Below are 18,539 nucleotides of genomic sequence, written 5' to 3' on the forward strand. Positions count from 1 at the left end.
GAAAAAGTAAAGACGCTGCTAAAGGGATCATCTGTACAGCTGCTATAGTGCTAGTGAAAACAGGAAGTAACTTGTTTTACTGCCATTCCACATTAACATGTGTAAATGTAAACTTATAAAAAGTATGACCTTTGTGTGTTTTTTTATAAAAAAAACAAACAAAAAAAACCCTATGAATTAATTGCTATAGGCTTTAATAATCCATCTTTAGAGTTCACACTGTTTCTTGGGATGGACTCCTGGATCCACCATGACCTTGACCAGGATAAATGAACCAATCATCATAGACATTTTTATATTATCTTCTCTACCTAACATATTCCCCCAGCTCATCTTCACCTTCTTCATGAAAACACCTTCTCCCACACTCATTCAACCCAGATAGAGAAAGCAAAAATTATTTCCCATCTAATAGATACAAAGGCAGGATTTTTAAATAGGTCTTGCATGTCTACGATCACGTTCCGCTTATCGCTCCTGAAGCTCGTCCGTGTGTTTTCGGATCCCCAGAGATCATCGAGCGAAATGTCTCACTTTTTTTCATTTGACTTTCTCAAAATATGATGTCAGGATGTTGTTTTTAGAACGTTTCCTAGCTACATCATGGAACAGCAGCACCTGAAATGTCACCAGTCTCTGCTCGGGCTCGAGCTATTATTGGAGGGATGAGCTGCATCCTGAGGGAGGACACATGCGACTGCACTTTATTCCTCTTAAAGACTAGCTCATTAGATACAACGCCATGTGCTTTACTTGTGGATTGTTCAACCGGGATGGAAGGTGATTATCTGAGGCAGCAGGGAGGAACAATCCAACTAGGGAAGTTTTTGTGTAAGTCATGGCGATGTCGCTTTAGCAGTGTGACTCGAGGAGAGTTGACCGTATACCATGATGCGCTAACAATTTGTGAACTTCAAACTTCAACTTCAAATGTGCTTTATGAACAAAAATCACATACCAGACTATTGAAAAGGTGACCCAATACTGTTGCCATTATAGTGTAGCTAGCTACAGAAATACTTAGCACGATAATATGGCTTTAGAGTGCAATTAGCTGCTAACTTTTCAGATCAGCTGATATGTACAGAATCATCTAATCATGATCATACATTTTTTTTCCTGTTTTTCATATCTTGCTACACTCTGATCTCAGCGATATCAATTAGACAGCTGACAGAATTTTAAAGCAGGAGAACAAACAGAAATGTAACTCAGGCTTTATAAGATAAAACATCATTACTCCTGGCAATACGAAGTTATTAACATGCCAAGATTGCCATGTTTAAAAGAGTTAAATAACACATTCCAAATGCCATCCGCACTCCTACTACGGTCTAGCATCCATGAGAAATCCATTAATGCATCACTCTTGTCGATTTAATTGTGCAGATCATGCAGTTGTTGTATATTTATTTTTATTTTCTCATTCTCTATTGAAACGAAATTCCTGGCTATTCCATGGCTTCCTGGCACATGGTCAAAACAGCGGTAGTATTAGTCAAAGCGTATAAATGAATTCTGAACGCATGGAAACCTGGCGCTCTGTCGAAAATCGAATCCAAAGTCACACACATGCAAAGAGAGGCCATAGAAACCCACAAAAACCATAATGGAGAGCATGTCAATCCGGTCAGAGCGGTTTTTTTTTTTGGTGCGTTAGCCAACTGTTTAATTGCACGAGGATTGTGTTTTAAACACGTTTTATTGTCTTTCCCATGGAATGAAACGCTAAATGATTTTTATAAAGAGACAGAGTGAAGAATTTGTGACGCGACTTTGCTTAGCGTGTCCTATTTAGCAAGGAAACTCAACAGAAAGTCTATATTGTACATTGGATATTAATTATCATTCGACATCTAATGCGCAATAAGGAAAGCTAATTACTTAGAAATAACCTTACAAGAATGTCTATCATATACATTTTGTCATTCTTGCTAACTGTCCTAACTCTGTGCTGATTAGCGTTTAAATGGTCTAGCCTTTTACTTGATCCTTTACTAAGTACGAACCGTTTTTGCCACATTATGTCACATTTCTTTGGTCCTCGTGTTGTTTAAATGGATACACAGAAACACCCACAATCACCTGGAGACTTTTTTCAGTAGCGTAACTACACCCACACCCAGCTGTCCTAAGATACAATAAAGCAGCCAATTACTTTTGGCCCCCTGAAATGTGTGGACTGATTAAAAAAAAATGCCTGCAATTCCGACAAGATTCACACCATGTGAACGTTCGTAATTGGCAGTCTGGCCTTTCGATTCAAAGCGAATGCTCAGCGGAGTTGATGCGAATTTGGGTCACCATCTGAAAACTTGGACTGTGCGATGACAAACCATAATGACCAAAAAAATATTTTAATCTCTCCAAATGAAAAAATTCATGTCATGACTGTTGGCAAACATTGACATTAATGGTAATGGGATTATAGAGTTCGAAGCTGTAGTTTCGGCTTCTGGGAACAATCTGGAAACATTATTATTATCTGGGGTTATAATAAAGTGCATATTAGCCTGCTGTAGCTTGAGTACTTATAGGACTGCAGTTTAGTATAGTATTTTAGCTTTATATCCCTTAGCTGGAAGCCAGAAATAATCTTTGAAGAAGAAATGATCACTGCCAAATTATATCCTGTTTGTGCTAAAATTTGTCCGGATTTAGCACTAAATTCTGCAGTTTACTATCAACCACTGCACTCCAGTGATTGCTTGTTTGCACGTGTCACTCTTTTTGTTTATGAGACCTAGTATTTAAGTCACACCTTAAACCTGATTCATTGTCTAGCTTGTATTTTTCAAAAAAACCTTTCCTTGATGTTTCCATAACTTGTCACAACCTGCAATGGTTCAGAGAAAGTTCTGGTAACCTTTACCCAATTTGTATTGCTCTGGAACTTTGCACTAACCTGGGATGATCACTGGGGTACAAAACTGTAACTATATTTAAAAACCTAGATTTTTGTTATTACATATTTTGCAATACAGATGCTCCCCACTTTACGAACATTCCCTTTACAAACTTTATCAAATACGAACAAACCTGTGCTCAAAAAAATTTGTTCGCAGTTGAAAAAATTCAAAACGAAGGAGAGCCGCCGCTAGCTAGTCGTCGACGGTAACAAGTCTACATGATGCGCACTGGACCCCGGACAATGAATGCTTTTTTAATTGATTTGTATTATTTTTTATTACTTCATACAATGTATTGTATACAGTATTTAGATTATTTTGTTTTAGTATATTTTATTGTTTATTTGATAGTATTTAAAGCTCTTACATCATTAGGAGATATGCGTAGTCAATAACAAACACAGTAACAATTCACGAAAGAAATCCATGGTACAAATGGTTGTTTAGAACGTAACTTGTTCATAAGGTGGGGAGCATCTGTACACAATTTTTTTGTTGCATTCCACGTTTCCTGTCGATTTGCAAAATAATTTTTTTTTGTGATTTTTTCTGTGATGACTTTGTTATTCAAAACAAAACATTACTACAATGTTATGTAATGGTTTCCAAAGAAGAATTAAAATCTAACAAATTGTGCTTTTGCTTGACTGACTTTGATAAGTTTCAGTAAAATTGTAGTTTAGATGTTAATAATACCAGAAAGCTTATGTCTTGAGTGTCGCATGACAAGTTAAATGCAAGAAACCATTTGTTACGTGGCCTGAAGTCTCACTCACTCTGTATTACATTAGTCATGAAGGAAGTGGTAGCTTACTAGTTATGTTATCACAAGAATAGAATAGAATAGCCTTTATTTGTCACATATACATTATAGCACAGTGAAATTTGTTCTTCGCATATACCAGTTTGGTTGGAAACTGCTGTCAGAGCGCAGGGTCAGCCATGATACGGTGCCCCTGGAGCACAAAGGGGTTAAGGGCCTTGTTCAAGGGCCCAAGAGTGGCAGCTTGGCGATACCGGGGCTTGAACCCCCGACCTTTCGATTAGTAATCCAGCGCCTTAACCACTTAACCACCAAAATCATGCTTGGAAGGTTCCTGGGGTAGGCTAGATCAATGCAATATGAAAACCAACAAAATTTTTAAACAATAAACCTTATCACAAAGGAGCTTTTCTGTAATAAATAGATTAATAATATCCACTGCCCCCAATGAATGAGCCAGAGGCAACAATGGCAAGGAAAAACTACCTTGAGGGGAACCCAACTCGAAAGGGAACTCCATCCTTGTTGAGAGCAGGATATTCATTCATTATAGTTTTTGTTTTGTTTTACCTCAACCCTGACCAGGATAAAGAGGTTACTGAAGATGTATGAATAGATTATCCATCCTTGGTGGCATTTTATCAGTTGGAAACCACACTGCAGCTGAGGTTTGGTTCCACATGAAAAAAAATCCAGGAGGTTACTGCGGAGGCTTAGACTCAAAAACCATGAAGAAGGATTTGGACTGTAAACATATTGCTCAGGGATACAATTGACATTTACAAATTTGCACTCAAGTGTCTTTTAGGGAATGATGAAGGTATAATAAATGACCATTCAGTGTCATACAGATGAGTATGGGTTAGTCTAGTTTCTTCCTCATACAATCAAGAATGATATTTTCCACACCACCATCTTTATTGGCTTGCTCATTAAGGATAAATATATAGGGAATTATTTATGATGCAAAACATTATGTTAGTGTTTAATTTAAAAGCTACGGATTTGATGGATTCTTACTGGAACCCTCATAAAAGAAAGCTTTTAAAAACAATAATAATATACCTCATATGCACATAAGTATTGGAACCCCTGACTTTTCTAGCCATATGAGATGGTATCAAAAAGTTCAAAGACTAGATCTGTTTACAAGAAAGTACTTTATTTATCTACGTTTACACACTGTCACTTTCAAAATATTCCCCTTGCACAGCAATACAGCGTTTCCAGAGTTCCTGCCACTTCTGGAATACGTACTGGAAGTTTTAGTTTTGAGACGCTTCAAGCACCATGCTGGATCTCCGCAATCGTGTCAAAATGGGAACCTTCGAGCCGGATGTGCATCTTTGGAAAATCTGGCGAGTGACATCATGTTGGTTGATCTCCGACGATCATCATTCACAAGTTGACTAATGGTTTCGACATTTTCGGGGGGGTCGAGATTTTGAGTGGCCTACTATAGACCTCAACCTTATTAACACCTCCTCAAATCATCTACATCAATACCTGATTTTACAAACACTCCAAAATCTAGTGGAACATCTTCCCAGAAATGTGGACATTATTGTAACAGAAAATGGATACTTAATGTGGAATAGGATGTTAAAAAATCACATATGAATCCTATGGTCTGCTAAAAGTGGCCACAACTTTGCCATATAGTGTATATTTCTAAAATGTGGATTTATATTAGAACTAAATGCTCTCTCTTCCCTTTGAATCTCACTGGAGAGTCCTGAAGGCTCAGTGTTTGCGATTTGAAATATCCACAGCCTCTCACTCTCCTTGCCAGGGTCCTCATTTCTCTCACTCTTTAAACATGCGGCACACAAAGCGGCACACTTCGTTGTCAAAGCAAATAAGTGACCATCTGCAACCGTGAAATTGTTTCTGAAGCAACTGCCTCTTGCCTAAGCGCCACTCTTCCTGTCTTTGAGTAACCACAACAGACTAGCATGAGGGGAAAACAATGAAGGCACGTGTCAGTTTCTGTTAAAAACAAAATTCAGTTTTATTTTCTCCCCTTCTGTTTAATTCCTTCACTTTGTTCTCTTCTTTATGGACTTTGAAAAAAAAAAAAAAAAAACAGAAACCCAGACACAATAAAAAAATAAATGACCAAAAAACAAACAATATCTAAAACACATCACAGGAATCGTTGAGGTGGAAGACAATGCTCTGGATTTTCCTTCTTTTTTTTCGGTGATGTTGCAGAGAATACACTGAACTTTGTAGAAAACTGGAATGTGAAGTAGGTCATGATCAATCAAGGTCAGAGAACGCACAACCTCACATGTTTTTATGCACATGCTCAAGCACACACACACACACACACACACACACACACACACACACACACACACACGCGCACACATTAAAACTACAGAAAGACCACAATGGAGATCTGGAAGTGTTTGCTAGATTAATCTGATATCCAGAGGAGAGGGGAGGAGGACAAGCAGAGCACAAGAAGCCGATGAGGCAAAAGGGCACAGAGAGAGGAAGATGGGCTTGACTCACTGACCAACCCCGGTCCCTGTTAACACCTACAAACTCTGACGTTACATCAAGCCTATTCGATCCAAACACTGCCAAAGCGCCAAGCTACAGCCTGTGTGACTGAAGGAAATCAGTGGGCGAGCGACACGCTCAGTTGACATTCAGAGTGACAGGCTTGTTTGTACACAGCGGTGTTGCTTCGAAACACCTCCTGCTTTGAGGAGAACACACGGCCTTAGCCACGTCTGGTTAAAACACAGACTGAATTATGTTTGGATAATTAGCTGAACATTATCAATATGGCTGTACATGACTGGCAGATGGCACATGACACATCAAAACCTTATACACACAAAGTCTTTTTCATTGCAGGATAATTAAACATTAAATTAAGATAAAAACGTACACTTTTTTACCCATTGTGGTAGTTGGGGTAATTAGTACCCCAGCTTATTGGTCCAATTCCACTCAGGGGTGCAACTGTACATTTGCTGAGGGGTATGCAACAACATGATTGGTGACCCCCTCCCAAAAAAGAGGTACATACAAGAATAAACTACATGAAATGTTGCCCCCGATGTGAGGCCCGAATATGTGTACACTGCACTGCGTACACTCCCCTGTTATTGCTTTGCTACCTGTGTGTGTTCACCTATATTATGTCAGTCCTTGATTAGTTCCTAATGCCTATGTAAACCCCATGTGCCAGTGTATCATTGTGAAGACTTTTTATGCACTAATGTTGGTAAGTTCAAGTCCTCATCATATTACAGTATGTGTGTAAACAACAATTTAGCTCATTTTGTTTCTCATGAATGCAACATGACCGAATGATGACAACCTTCTAGTTTTTGATTGTGGTTCTAATCATAATGCAAAAGTTTGGTTTCGTTACAAAGTTTAATTATCAATAGATCTAAAAGCGTAGATATAAGTACAGAATGGAGAAAAACAGTTCATCTCATCTTTAAGCAATTTAGAGATACATTTTGCTTTGTTTTTGTTTCTTTCTTTTTTTAACAACCCACACTGACAATTCCCTAATCAGACCAGAGATGGGATGTGAAACTACAAATCTATGAAAGTCTGTCAAAACAGACTTTCTTGATGAACAGACTTCAACTAAACCTTTTTCATAAAGCTGTATGTGATTGGCTGAAATGAGCCACATCATCTTTTGTTCGTTTTTTCCGCACACTGATTGGCTGCTTCTCAGTATTTCTGAGGTCTCAATTAGAGCCACAGAAATACACTGCTGGATCTGCAGCTGGACTTCGGTGTGCTAGGTAATGAATGGTATAGTAGGTTATATATGGAATAGAATATTCTATTGATTCCATCATAACAATTTTGCTTTATTACTTGCTAAATACATGATACTAAGAAGACATTGAAGATACCCTGGCTGATTGATTCCATCTGGGCTAATTAGCAAAATGTGTACATTGAAATTTTGACCCAAGTATTGCTTTTAAATGATCGATCGATCGATCGATAGATCAATCTATCTATCTATCTATCTATCTATCTATCTATCTATCTATCTATCTATCTATCTATCTATCTATCTATCTATCTAATTTCTCAAAGTATTCTTCATTTGTTTTTCCTTCTTTATATTTTATAAAAATCCTTTTTGTTCATTTTCTAAACTGCTTACAGCAAGAAACACTCTTATCTCTGAAAAGAATGTGAATTATGCTACTTTCAACAAAAACTTGCTTCTTTTGTTGTGTCACAGAGATCTCATCTTTACTTCAAGATACACGGTATCCATACACCCTGCTGTCTTCCTCAAAGCGAAACTATTTGTGTCTTTACATTAATAATCGACTTGTTTGATGGCTGACCATTTTTGATACATAATCCTACAGAAAATTAGATTGCAAGCAATACAAATACAATTACAGTAAAACTGCCTATTATTGGGCTAAAAAGAAATACTATATTTCTATTCATATCTATCTATCTATCTATCTATCTATCTATCTATCTATCTATCTATCTATCTATCTATCTATCTATCTATCTATCTATCTATCTATCTATCTAAACTACACTACACTACACTACACTACACTACACTACACTACAAAGACACCATCTCCCCTAATCGATATAAACAGAGGTTTCTGGACACCTGTCCATAGGATTTTTACATGCTTTTTGAACATCCATTTCCACATTTAATCCACATTTGCTGTAATAAAACGGTTCTGGGAAGATGTTCCACTAGAGTTTTGTGAAGATTTGTGCTCATTCAGCCATAAGTGTGTTAGAAAAATCAAGTACTGATGTAGGTGAGGTGAGGAGGCTTGGGGTGCAGTCAGCATTCCAATTCATCCCGAAGGTGCTCAATAGGGTTGAGGTCAGAGCTCTATAGCAGGCCACTCAAGATCTTCCACTTCAACCAATGGAGTGCAAAAAGCTGGCTTTGTGCACAGGGGGTATTGTTATGCTGGATCAGGTTTGGGTCTCCTATTTTAAATGAATAGAAAATTGAATGCTACAGCATCCAAAGACGTCCTATACAGTTGTGTGCCCATAACTTTGTGGTAAAAGTTTAAAGAAGAACCACATATGGGTGGGAAATTCAGGTGTCCCAATATTTTAGCTCATATAATCAATAATGTAATTAATGTATCTATATAAATTGGGGGAAATAATTATTTGATTCCCCGCTGATTAAATTTATACCCTTACAAAGAAATGAACAGACCATCATTTTTATTTTGTATTTAATCGAGTGAAATAAGTATTTAATCCCCTACCAACCAGCAAGTATTCTGACTCCCTCACACCCAAATTAGTCCTGTTGCTTTAAGAAAGAACTCCTAATATCAACCCGTTATGTGTGATATGAATCAACCTCTTCCATTCAAACCTCTCCACCACCATGGGCAAGACCAAAGAGCTGCCGAAGGATGTCAAGGACAAGATTGTAGACCTGCACAAGGCTGGAATGGGCTACAAGACAATCAGCAAGAAGCTTGTTGAAAAAGAGACCACTGCGATATAATTAGAAAATGAAAGAAATACAAGATAAGTCAATCGCCGAAGCTCTGGAGCTCCATGCAAAATCTCAGCTCATGGGGTAAGGAAGATGTAAGATGGTAAGGAAACTGGTACCACAGACACCAAGAAAACCATTGGTAACACACCATGGTCCTTCTGCTCAAGAATGCACATGAACAGATTCATCTGAAGTTTGCCTAAGAACACCTGAATGATTCAGAGAAGGCTTGGGAGAATGCAATGTGGTCAGATGATACCAAAATTGAGCTATTTGCCATGAAATCAACTTGCCTTGTTTGGAGGTGGAGAAATGCTGAATATGATTCTAAAAACACCGTCCCCACTGTCAAACATGGAGGAGGAAACATTCTGCTTTGGGGCTGTTTCTCTGCTAAGGTTACATGAACCACAGGGCCATGCACTGTAAAATCTTGGAGGAGAACCTTCTCGCCTCAGCCAGAACACTGAAGAAGGGGTTGTGGATAGTCTTCCAGCATGACAATGACCAAAAACATACAGGCAGGTAACAATCTGATGGTCCTGTAGCCCATTCCAGCCTTGTGCAGGTCTACAAACTTGTCCCTGACATCCTTTGACAGCTCTTTGGTCTTTCCCATGGTGGTGGAGAGGTTTCAATGGAAGAGGTTAATTCTGTGACTGGTGTCTTTTATACACACAATGAGTTGATATTAGGAGTCCTTTCTTAAAGGGACAGGACTAATTAGGGTCTGTGGGAGTCTGAATTCTTGCTACTTCGGTACGGGATTAAATACTTATTTCACTTGATGAAATACGAATTAATTTATAACCTTTCTTTAATATATATATATATTTGTATTCTTTTTATATTTTGTCTCTGTTAAAATAAACCTACCATAAATATTCTAGACTGTTCATTTCTTTGTAAAGGGGAGCAGCAGTGGATCAAATAATTATTTCCCCCACTGTGTCTGTCTGTCTGTCTGTCTGCCTGTCTGTCAAATCACAAATAATGCATTTTGCCTAATATTGGATTAAGGGTTATAGTCCTGTATCTGTGATCAGAAGGTTGTCAGTTTGAATCCCATTAGTGGCAGGAAGGCACCATTAAGCCCTTAAGCAATACTCTTAACCCTCAGCTGCTAAGGACTTTACTTTAATTGAATCCTGTCTCACTTGTAAGCCTCAAAAAATCAATTTGGTCTGTTCTGAGTAGAAGGTTTGAACATATTTGAACAGTTTCGCTGTTGTCCTCCAAACCCCAAACAAAGTGGTCCATTATTTTCTCTTTAGGGCCTGAATGCAGGTCTAATATAATCAAATAGAAGATTAGGAAAACTTGTTTGTTTTTTTCAAGGCTTAATGATTTTAAATACATCGAAATTCATTTTGTTAATAGATGGTAATAGATTCTAATGAATGTTTCTGTACTATCAGTTAAGGATAATTACGATTTAGTTTTGTTCCCAAAAATCTGTTTCTGCTTTTGGTTGAACTAACTTCAGTTCAGTGAATGAAAAAAATTCAATTTGGGAGGGAAATAGCTGATAAATCAATAAAAAGAAATGTAAAATAGTGACATCAGCATTATTAAAAGGTCCTTTAACTTCCATTCAGAGAACTTAAGACTGTTTTCTACAGAAACTTCTGGTGACTGTTTGGACACATATAAGATAAAGTAGGACTTGATTGGACACTTGTGTGCTCAGATGGCTCCCGATTGGACAGATGTAAATTCAGGTATCTTTTGACTGGACATGTTTCAGCACCTCCTGATTGGACACCTACAATATAAAGTGGTGCTTGATTGAATTCTCAGATTCCTCCTGATTGGAAAATTGTCAATTTAGGTGTCTATTGAAATAAACATTTGTATTCTTCCTGATTGGACGTTAGCTACAATGGTGCCTGCTTGGGCCCTTGTATGTTCAGGTGCCTCCTAATTGGTCAGGTGTCAATTCAGGTGGCTGTTAATTGGACACTTTTAAATTCACCTGTCTATTGATTTGGGCATGTGCAAGCTCAGGTACCTCTTGATTGAACAACATGGCTAAAGTGGTGCCCAAATGAACAAATCTATGCTCAAGTGCATCCTAATTGGACAGGTGTAAATTAAACTGCCTTCTAATTGGACAGGTGTAAACTCAAGTGCCTCCTTTTTGAACAGGTGTATATTCAGGTGTCTTCTGATTGGACAAATGTAAATTCAAATGCCTCCTGTTTGGACAGGTATGAATTCAAGTGCCTCCTGATTGTACAAGTGTTAATTCAGGTGCTTCCTGATTGGACAGGTGTAGATTTAAGTGCCTCCTGATTGGACAGGTGTAATTGCAAATGCCTTCTTTTTGGACAGGTGTTAATTCAGGTGCCTCATGATTTGGCAAATGTAAATTCAAGTGCCTCTTGTTTGGACAGTTGTTAATTCAGGTACCTCCTGATTGGACAGGTAAAAAACGCAGGTGCCTATTGAGTGGATGCATTTAATTTGAGGTGTCTATTGATTAGACATGTTTAGGCTCAAATGCCTCCGGATCGGACATGCGTCCTCACCCTGATTGTATCTGCTGTGAGCATCCACGTGGCTAAAGAAAAAAAATCGCTGCGTTTGTGAATCAATTAGAGACCTCTTACTAAAGCATGCACTATCCATCAGTCTTAGCGGACACTAGCAGGACATTTGCATTGAAGAACATTCGGAATGTGTGGACACAAGCAGCAGAGCGAAGCGGCAGGGGGAAAAAAATCAATACGCACAATCCGCCTTTATAAAAAATTGATCCGAGAGCTGATTTGTAGCTGGTGTCTTCCAGTTAATCGCATGTATACAGGGAGAGTTCAGAGTCTGGTCAGCTCCGGCCCATCTCCCTCTTCCTGCCCTACAAGCCTCTTTTTACCCTCCCAAAACCAGACCTCCAGGTTCACCCCAACACCCCCACCCCACCCCCAAACACACACACACACACACACACACACACACACACACACACACACATACACACATACACACACACACACACTTTTTTCTAAAGGGGGTGCATATCAAACAAACACTTTAATCTTCCAGATATCACAGTCAGTCTTTACCACCTACACACCTACACCCACACCCACACACACACACACATAGACTTTTCATATTCATAATTTTTCTTGAAAGGAAAATCCACCCATAACAAACATTGACATGCTTTTTTTTTTTTATATAACCCACATTGAGAAACATGACATACTTGTTATCGTATTTTTTTGTTGTTGTTTACTTATTTGTTCAGGAGAAAACATGAGCACAGATAGGTTCGCCATGGATCGCTGAGCTTTACACGGGCAGCGCAGTCGTGAACAAGAAAAAGGACGAAGACTGACAGATACAGAGGAAAAAAGAAATAATAAAAAAAAGCACTGGGACCAGGTTATATTTTTGTGCTTCAAATTTGAACCCAAAACGAGAAAATCTTCAGGATGGGGAATCATGAAACATGCAAGTGTGTGTTGCATTTGTGGCTATACAGTACAGATTTGTACACCATAGAAAAAAAAACATAGTCTGATAGATCGAGAGATCGCGAGAGAGCTGAAGAAAAAGAGAAATAGAGAAAAAAGAGAGAGATGGAACAGGTATGGAGACGCATATAGGCCAGTCAACCTTTTAAACACCTCTGTCAGAGCTCTTTCCATCACATACATGACATTAATTTATCACACAACACTTTCAGGATTAGATTAGCATGGCACTCCGGGTAAACACTTAACAGATTACGCCAATTAGATACTCATCGACATTTATGTTTTAGTTTGGTTATTGCTGGTCTTGACAAAAATTAGCTATGGGGGGGACACGACGATGTCGAAACATGCTATATACAGCACTTGCGTGACTCCTAACCTTGCTTTCGTGTCCATGGTTGTAAAAGATTGCATACGGCATGCGCGTGCGGAAAACCGGTGCTCGGCGCTAAGCCATGCGCCGCCGAGCACGCGGTCGCGGCGTCTTCGCTACGCGCCTTTAAGTGGCGGTTAATTAGTCACCGCCGAGACACTGTCGTCCTTGAAGAGGGTCCCTGTCAGCGCCGGGATTGAGCTTGATTTATGAGCTCTGCTCCTCAGCAGATGGAGGGATGAGGAGAAGAGCGACGGCGCCCTCGCTTAGCGATCCGTTCGCTAATTACGTCTCTATTTTCCCACTAATTTGGCTCCCTCTCGAAAAAAGCGGCTGGAGGCAGGAAGGAACGAACGAAGGGGGCGAGCACACAGGGGTTTTTTTTGTCGGGTTTTTTTTTTTTTTTCGAACAGGCCGAAGAGTTTCTTAAGAATGGCTGACAATGTTACAGCGAAAAACGGCTGAGACAGCAGAAATGTTAGCATACATTCGATACAGTACAGAGCCTTAAAAAAAATAACTCAGAATACACACTCAGGTACAAATTATTTTATATTTCTCCGATTGTTCCCATTCCGTGAGGATCGCTCCTTTTCGTAAGCGCCGCAACAAAACCCTCCTTTTTTTCCCCGCGTTGAATTAGTCAAGCAACGTTTTGTTGCGCTCCAGCTCATCACGATGGTTTTTAAAAAGCTTCTCATGGCAAAATAGAGCACAACACTTAAAAAAAAAAAACATATTATTATAATTATTATTTATATATATTTATATATTTTTGAGAGCAGAGTACAAAATATTTTCGCACACATGACTCTGGGATTGTTTTTTTCTTTTTTCTTTTTTTTTTCCTCACATGTAATTATCGTCATATCGATTTCACATATTAACATTATTATTGTTATCATCATCATCATCATCATAGTCGTGATCATGATTAACACCAAAAAAAAAAAAAAAAAAGCAATTAGCAGTTAACCTTGCAGATTAAATGTACACAGTGCAGGGTTTTACAGAGAGGAACTCGGGCTTGGATGGACGGCACAACGGGAACAGCTCTAACCAGTACATGCTATCAACAAGCGACAAGGGAGGGTGATCGACGGCTTTGTGGGGGTGTGGTGGTAGGTGGGATCGGGCGGGACTCGGGAAAGACACTAGAAACATAACCTCCAAGCCAACAAAGCCTGAAACAGAGAGGCTAAATGGAAAATGTAGTCTGTAAATCAGATGCGTGGAATCATAGGGTGGCCTCTGCTGCATATATATTTACACTAAGGGGTGAAAGGTCATGATGCAGTAATGCGATGAGACCGAGGAAGGACTGAAAAGGCCAGACTGGGGTCACATGCTTTGCCCTGGGTCAAGACCTCCAGCGAATGCAAAAACGAATAGGGACGAAAAGAGTTTTCCCCTCCACCCCCTTTCGATGCTAATGTTGACCCTTGAGCACACATGAGATTTGACATCATTCACAGAAAAAAAAAAACAATTTTCTGCTGCTCAGAAATCCGAGAGAGCGAAGGCCACTGAGGCGCGGCCTGCTGGTGAACTGCCACGGCTTGTTAACAAGGTTACCTAACCATGATCATCATCATCATCATCATCATCATCATCATCAAATATATATCACATATCACATTCCCCATTAACACCATTAATGTGACAGCATTCACAAATATACAGCCATGATCCAGCACGTGCACACTGACACAACGACGCGCTCTGCTCGGCACCTTCACACCTTTTTATCTTTTTTCTTTTTTTATCTTTTTTGATCTTTTTTTTTTTTTTCACAATCATCACCACAACAGCTATGAACATCGAAAAGTGACCTTCGCTGGAGAAGTGGTATAGGCAGTGGCCAGTGGGTACCAAAGACTGGTGTGAATGGGATGAGTGGGGTGGAGGGGAACGGGGAGGTGGGTGATAGGGAGGAGGATTTTGATTATAAGATGCAAAGAGATGGCTCCTGGGTTAATGCATAATTCTTTTTTTTATTCACAGTGATGGGTTCGTCATTTAAAGACTCCTTTTCCGAAGCGGGGTGACGTTTTAGACCTTCAGCAGGACGGAGATGGAGAGGCTGAGCCAGAAGACGAGTCCCGATAGGCAGGCGCTTAGCGACACGCTTCCGCCATACACTGCCCCCGGCCCTGCAAGAGACAGGAAGGGATGTGAACGTGACAGAAGAGCTGGGAAGGGGGAGAGGGAGAGAGATGACTAGATGTTGATCATTTATTTGGAACAACATTACACTTTTGAGATACAGCACAAGTCACTGCCTTGGAAAACAAGCTTATTATTATCATTATGTGCATGTAATGTGCGATTAAACTGATAGACTATATAGACAAAATTATTAAGACACTTGATTTCTCCAGCCATGTGTTGTAGATGTGGTAGAATTCTTTTTATTTTCCCTTCCCTTTAGCTAGGAGACCCAAACCTGTTCCTGCATGAGAATGCCTCTTGTGCACAAAGCCAACTCCATGAAGATATACATGGATTGTAGTAAAAGATCTTGAGTGGCCTGCTATAGAGCTCTGACCTCAACCCTACTGAACATCTTTGAGATGAATGTGAATACTGACTGCACCCCAGGCCTCCTCACCTCACCTACATCAGTACCTGATTTTACCAACACCCTTGTGGATGAATGTCCACAATCAAATATTAGCAAAACAGTTAGCATTTATACACTTTCTTGATTGAAAATATATATAAATATTTCTGTGAAACTAAGAAACAAAAAAGCAACAGATAGCAAACTAGCAAAATCACTGCGCTAGTTTCCTCTTGCCATGCTAGCACAGATAAACAAGTAACTAGCATCTTTTTATTTTCTGTATTTATGGCTTCAGGTTTAATATTTCCATTGTCAAGGGGCATGTAATGTATATTTATATAATAGTATACTTTTTAGAAAGTTATTATAGCTACTGTAGCAATGTAGCTAACTGATTTAACTTCCATTTCTTTTCAGAAAAATTAAAACTCAGTGAATTTCTAATTCCACCGTCTCTCCATTTGGCTGCTTGTTCAACATAACTGCTCTTAATCTTTTCTGTCATGAGAAGATTTTTTTCTTTTTTTATTAAATCTTTCTTTGTGAAAGTCTTGGTTCTTATTTCTTTAAAAATGAAGGATTTGAAGATGAGGAGCTAAAAGGTAGAGCTGAGGGCGGAAGCGGCGGCACGAATCAGCCGAAAGATGTATGAGAATGACAGCGAGTGACTCACCGAGGTGAAACTCTGGAGATAATAGGAGAGAGAGAGAGAGAGAGAGAGAGAGAGAGAGAGAGAAAGGGGAAAGAAACAGGGCGAGAGATGGAGGACTCACTTACGATGGTAATGTGCAGTAGTGTGGCAGGAGCGAAGGAGGGAGCGAGGGAAATCACTCACTGGGGGCGGTAATGCGAGGAGCAGAATGAGAGAGAGAAGGATGGAGGGAGAGAAATCATGGCTTTGTGGCAGAGCAGGACAGAACGGAGAGCGAAAATGGGAAGACGATAAACGACAGAGTGTATAACGGCCCAACGAATGGCGGGATCGGGAGAAATAAGCGGGCAAAAAGGAAATGCCAAGACGAAAAAAAAAAATGAGGGCTTAAAAAGAACCTGGGGACAAAACAACAGGCAGCGATTTCTTTCTTTAAATCACTAAAAAATGTCCAGAAGTAATATTAAAGCCTGTGCCTTTGTGTGAAACACGGTACTAAGTGAGCACTGGAAGATCCCTCAGAACACAACAGCATACATGCTTCTTGTTTTCCCCAGGGGTATTTATGCACTCTTGATACTGCACCATTGTGGAGTTGGAAATTCGAGGGTATGCGCAAGCAGGTGTCTGTGTGTACTCACTGAAGAGAAGCATGCTGGCGTTAGTGGCCCCTAGGCGGTTGGAGGCGAAGCAGGTGTAGTTGCCGAAGTGTTTCTCAGTGACGTTGGTGAAGAGCAGCAGGGAACGCGTCTTTTCGGTTTTAATCTGCACCGCGTTGTCGCTTGCTGACAGTCTGCCAAAAAAAAAACACAAGTGAGAGCGCATAGAAATGTACATTCTTGTTTTACCTTCATTCTAATTTAAAATACTGTCTATTGTCTCAGTTTAAAAAAACTGCCTAATATTGTGTTGGTCCCCGTTTTGACCCGTCGAGCATTAACAGTATTAACTTCTTCAGCAATATGAGCTACAGGAGCTCGTCTGTTGGATCGGACAACACAGACCAGCCTTCGCTCCCCACGTGCATCAATGAGGCTACTTACATTTTTAAAATTGAAGCACCACCCAGTAAACAAATAAAAACAATGTCAGTCATGGCGCTAGCTGGAGGCAAAAACAAAAGGAAGACTGGAGGCAGGCAGTACTAACCAGCACGGAGTCAGCTACACAAGGAACACAAATGTTTCTCATAAAAATTCTCGTGCATGCCCACCTAATCAGAAATTGTGAAACAAAAATAGGCCCATGTTATGTGTTAGGTGTGTGTTGAAGTATTTGCATTTGCTAACATTTGCGACTATTATTAGCCAAACACAAGGATCACGAGGGAGATAGTAAGCTGATATGAGCTTCTCACTTTTCCAATTGCCTACTGAATTAGAAGCATATATACTTCTTCATGGGTAACCATCAACACCCAGGTGCGTCAGGTGTATTCATCTACATCGACTGCGGTGCCGAATCGTTGTTCGCCCTAATATAGTTTTATCCATTAAAGTTTTAAATCACATTCGTTGTCCTGGACAGTTTTTATTTGACCTTACATGGTTAAATAAAATCAGATTTTGTCCAGTCATTGTGTAAAAACACTAACAAAACGTTCATGAAGTGGTCAGGGACATCTTTCTGCTTCTACCTAAGCTCTGCCCACAAAAATGTCACCATGTTTACTAACTGAAAAAGGGACGGTAATGCCCCCTATTAAAACACACAAGGTTGATCAAAAGATTTTAGTTGGAGGATGCAGCATATGTTGTAATAATCAGTCAAATGGTTCAAAAGTGATTAGCTTTCCACATTACCCACTGCTACGCCCTTCACAGGATTCCTGTAGCGATTCATATCCGATTTGAAACACGTTTACCTACAAAGCCAAAAACGAACCCGTGCCCCTCTATCACAGCACTCATTTTACTCAGCACTCTTTATCCTCAATCACTGCTTGACTGGTCTCACCATCTCTCAAAGTAGGCATGATTTGTGACTCTTCTTTGTTCGACCCACCTTTCACTTGATGTCAGGACAGCTGGGTCACAAGCAAACAACAGCTGAAGATCTACCTCTTCCAGCAGTACTGCAGTTTGCACTAAATGTAATGTTACTCTATTCCACAGTGTTGCTGAGATTTGCCGTACTTGTACATGTTCGACATTTTCAACATTAAATGTTTCTATTGTGAATAAAATCCATTCAATGGTCAAAGAAAGTCTGATTTTAACATGGAGAACAAATCTACACCTATAAATAAATAAATAAAACTGCCAAAAAATCTAGTGTCT

General features: G+C 39.6%; 1 protein-coding gene across 1 annotated transcript in view; it reads right to left on the bottom strand.

The window, feature by feature from the left end:
• Positions 1-12,347: 12,347 nt before the first annotated feature.
• iglon5 (IgLON family member 5) overlaps positions 12,348-18,539 on the bottom strand; it is a 151,689-nt gene continuing 145,497 nt past the window's right edge. The window contains exons 7-8 of the mRNA XM_046877608.1: positions 16,902-17,053; positions 12,348-15,195 (exon numbers count right to left, since the gene is read on the bottom strand). Of these exons, the coding sequence (XP_046733564.1) occupies positions 15,095-15,195; positions 16,902-17,053 (253 nt within the window). The 3' untranslated portion in view covers positions 12,348-15,094. The remainder of the gene's footprint in view (positions 15,196-16,901; positions 17,054-18,539) is intronic.

Source organism: Silurus meridionalis, chromosome 21, assembly GCF_014805685.1.
Source record: "Silurus meridionalis isolate SWU-2019-XX chromosome 21, ASM1480568v1, whole genome shotgun sequence".
NCBI lineage: Eukaryota > Metazoa > Chordata > Actinopteri > Siluriformes > Siluridae > Silurus > Silurus meridionalis.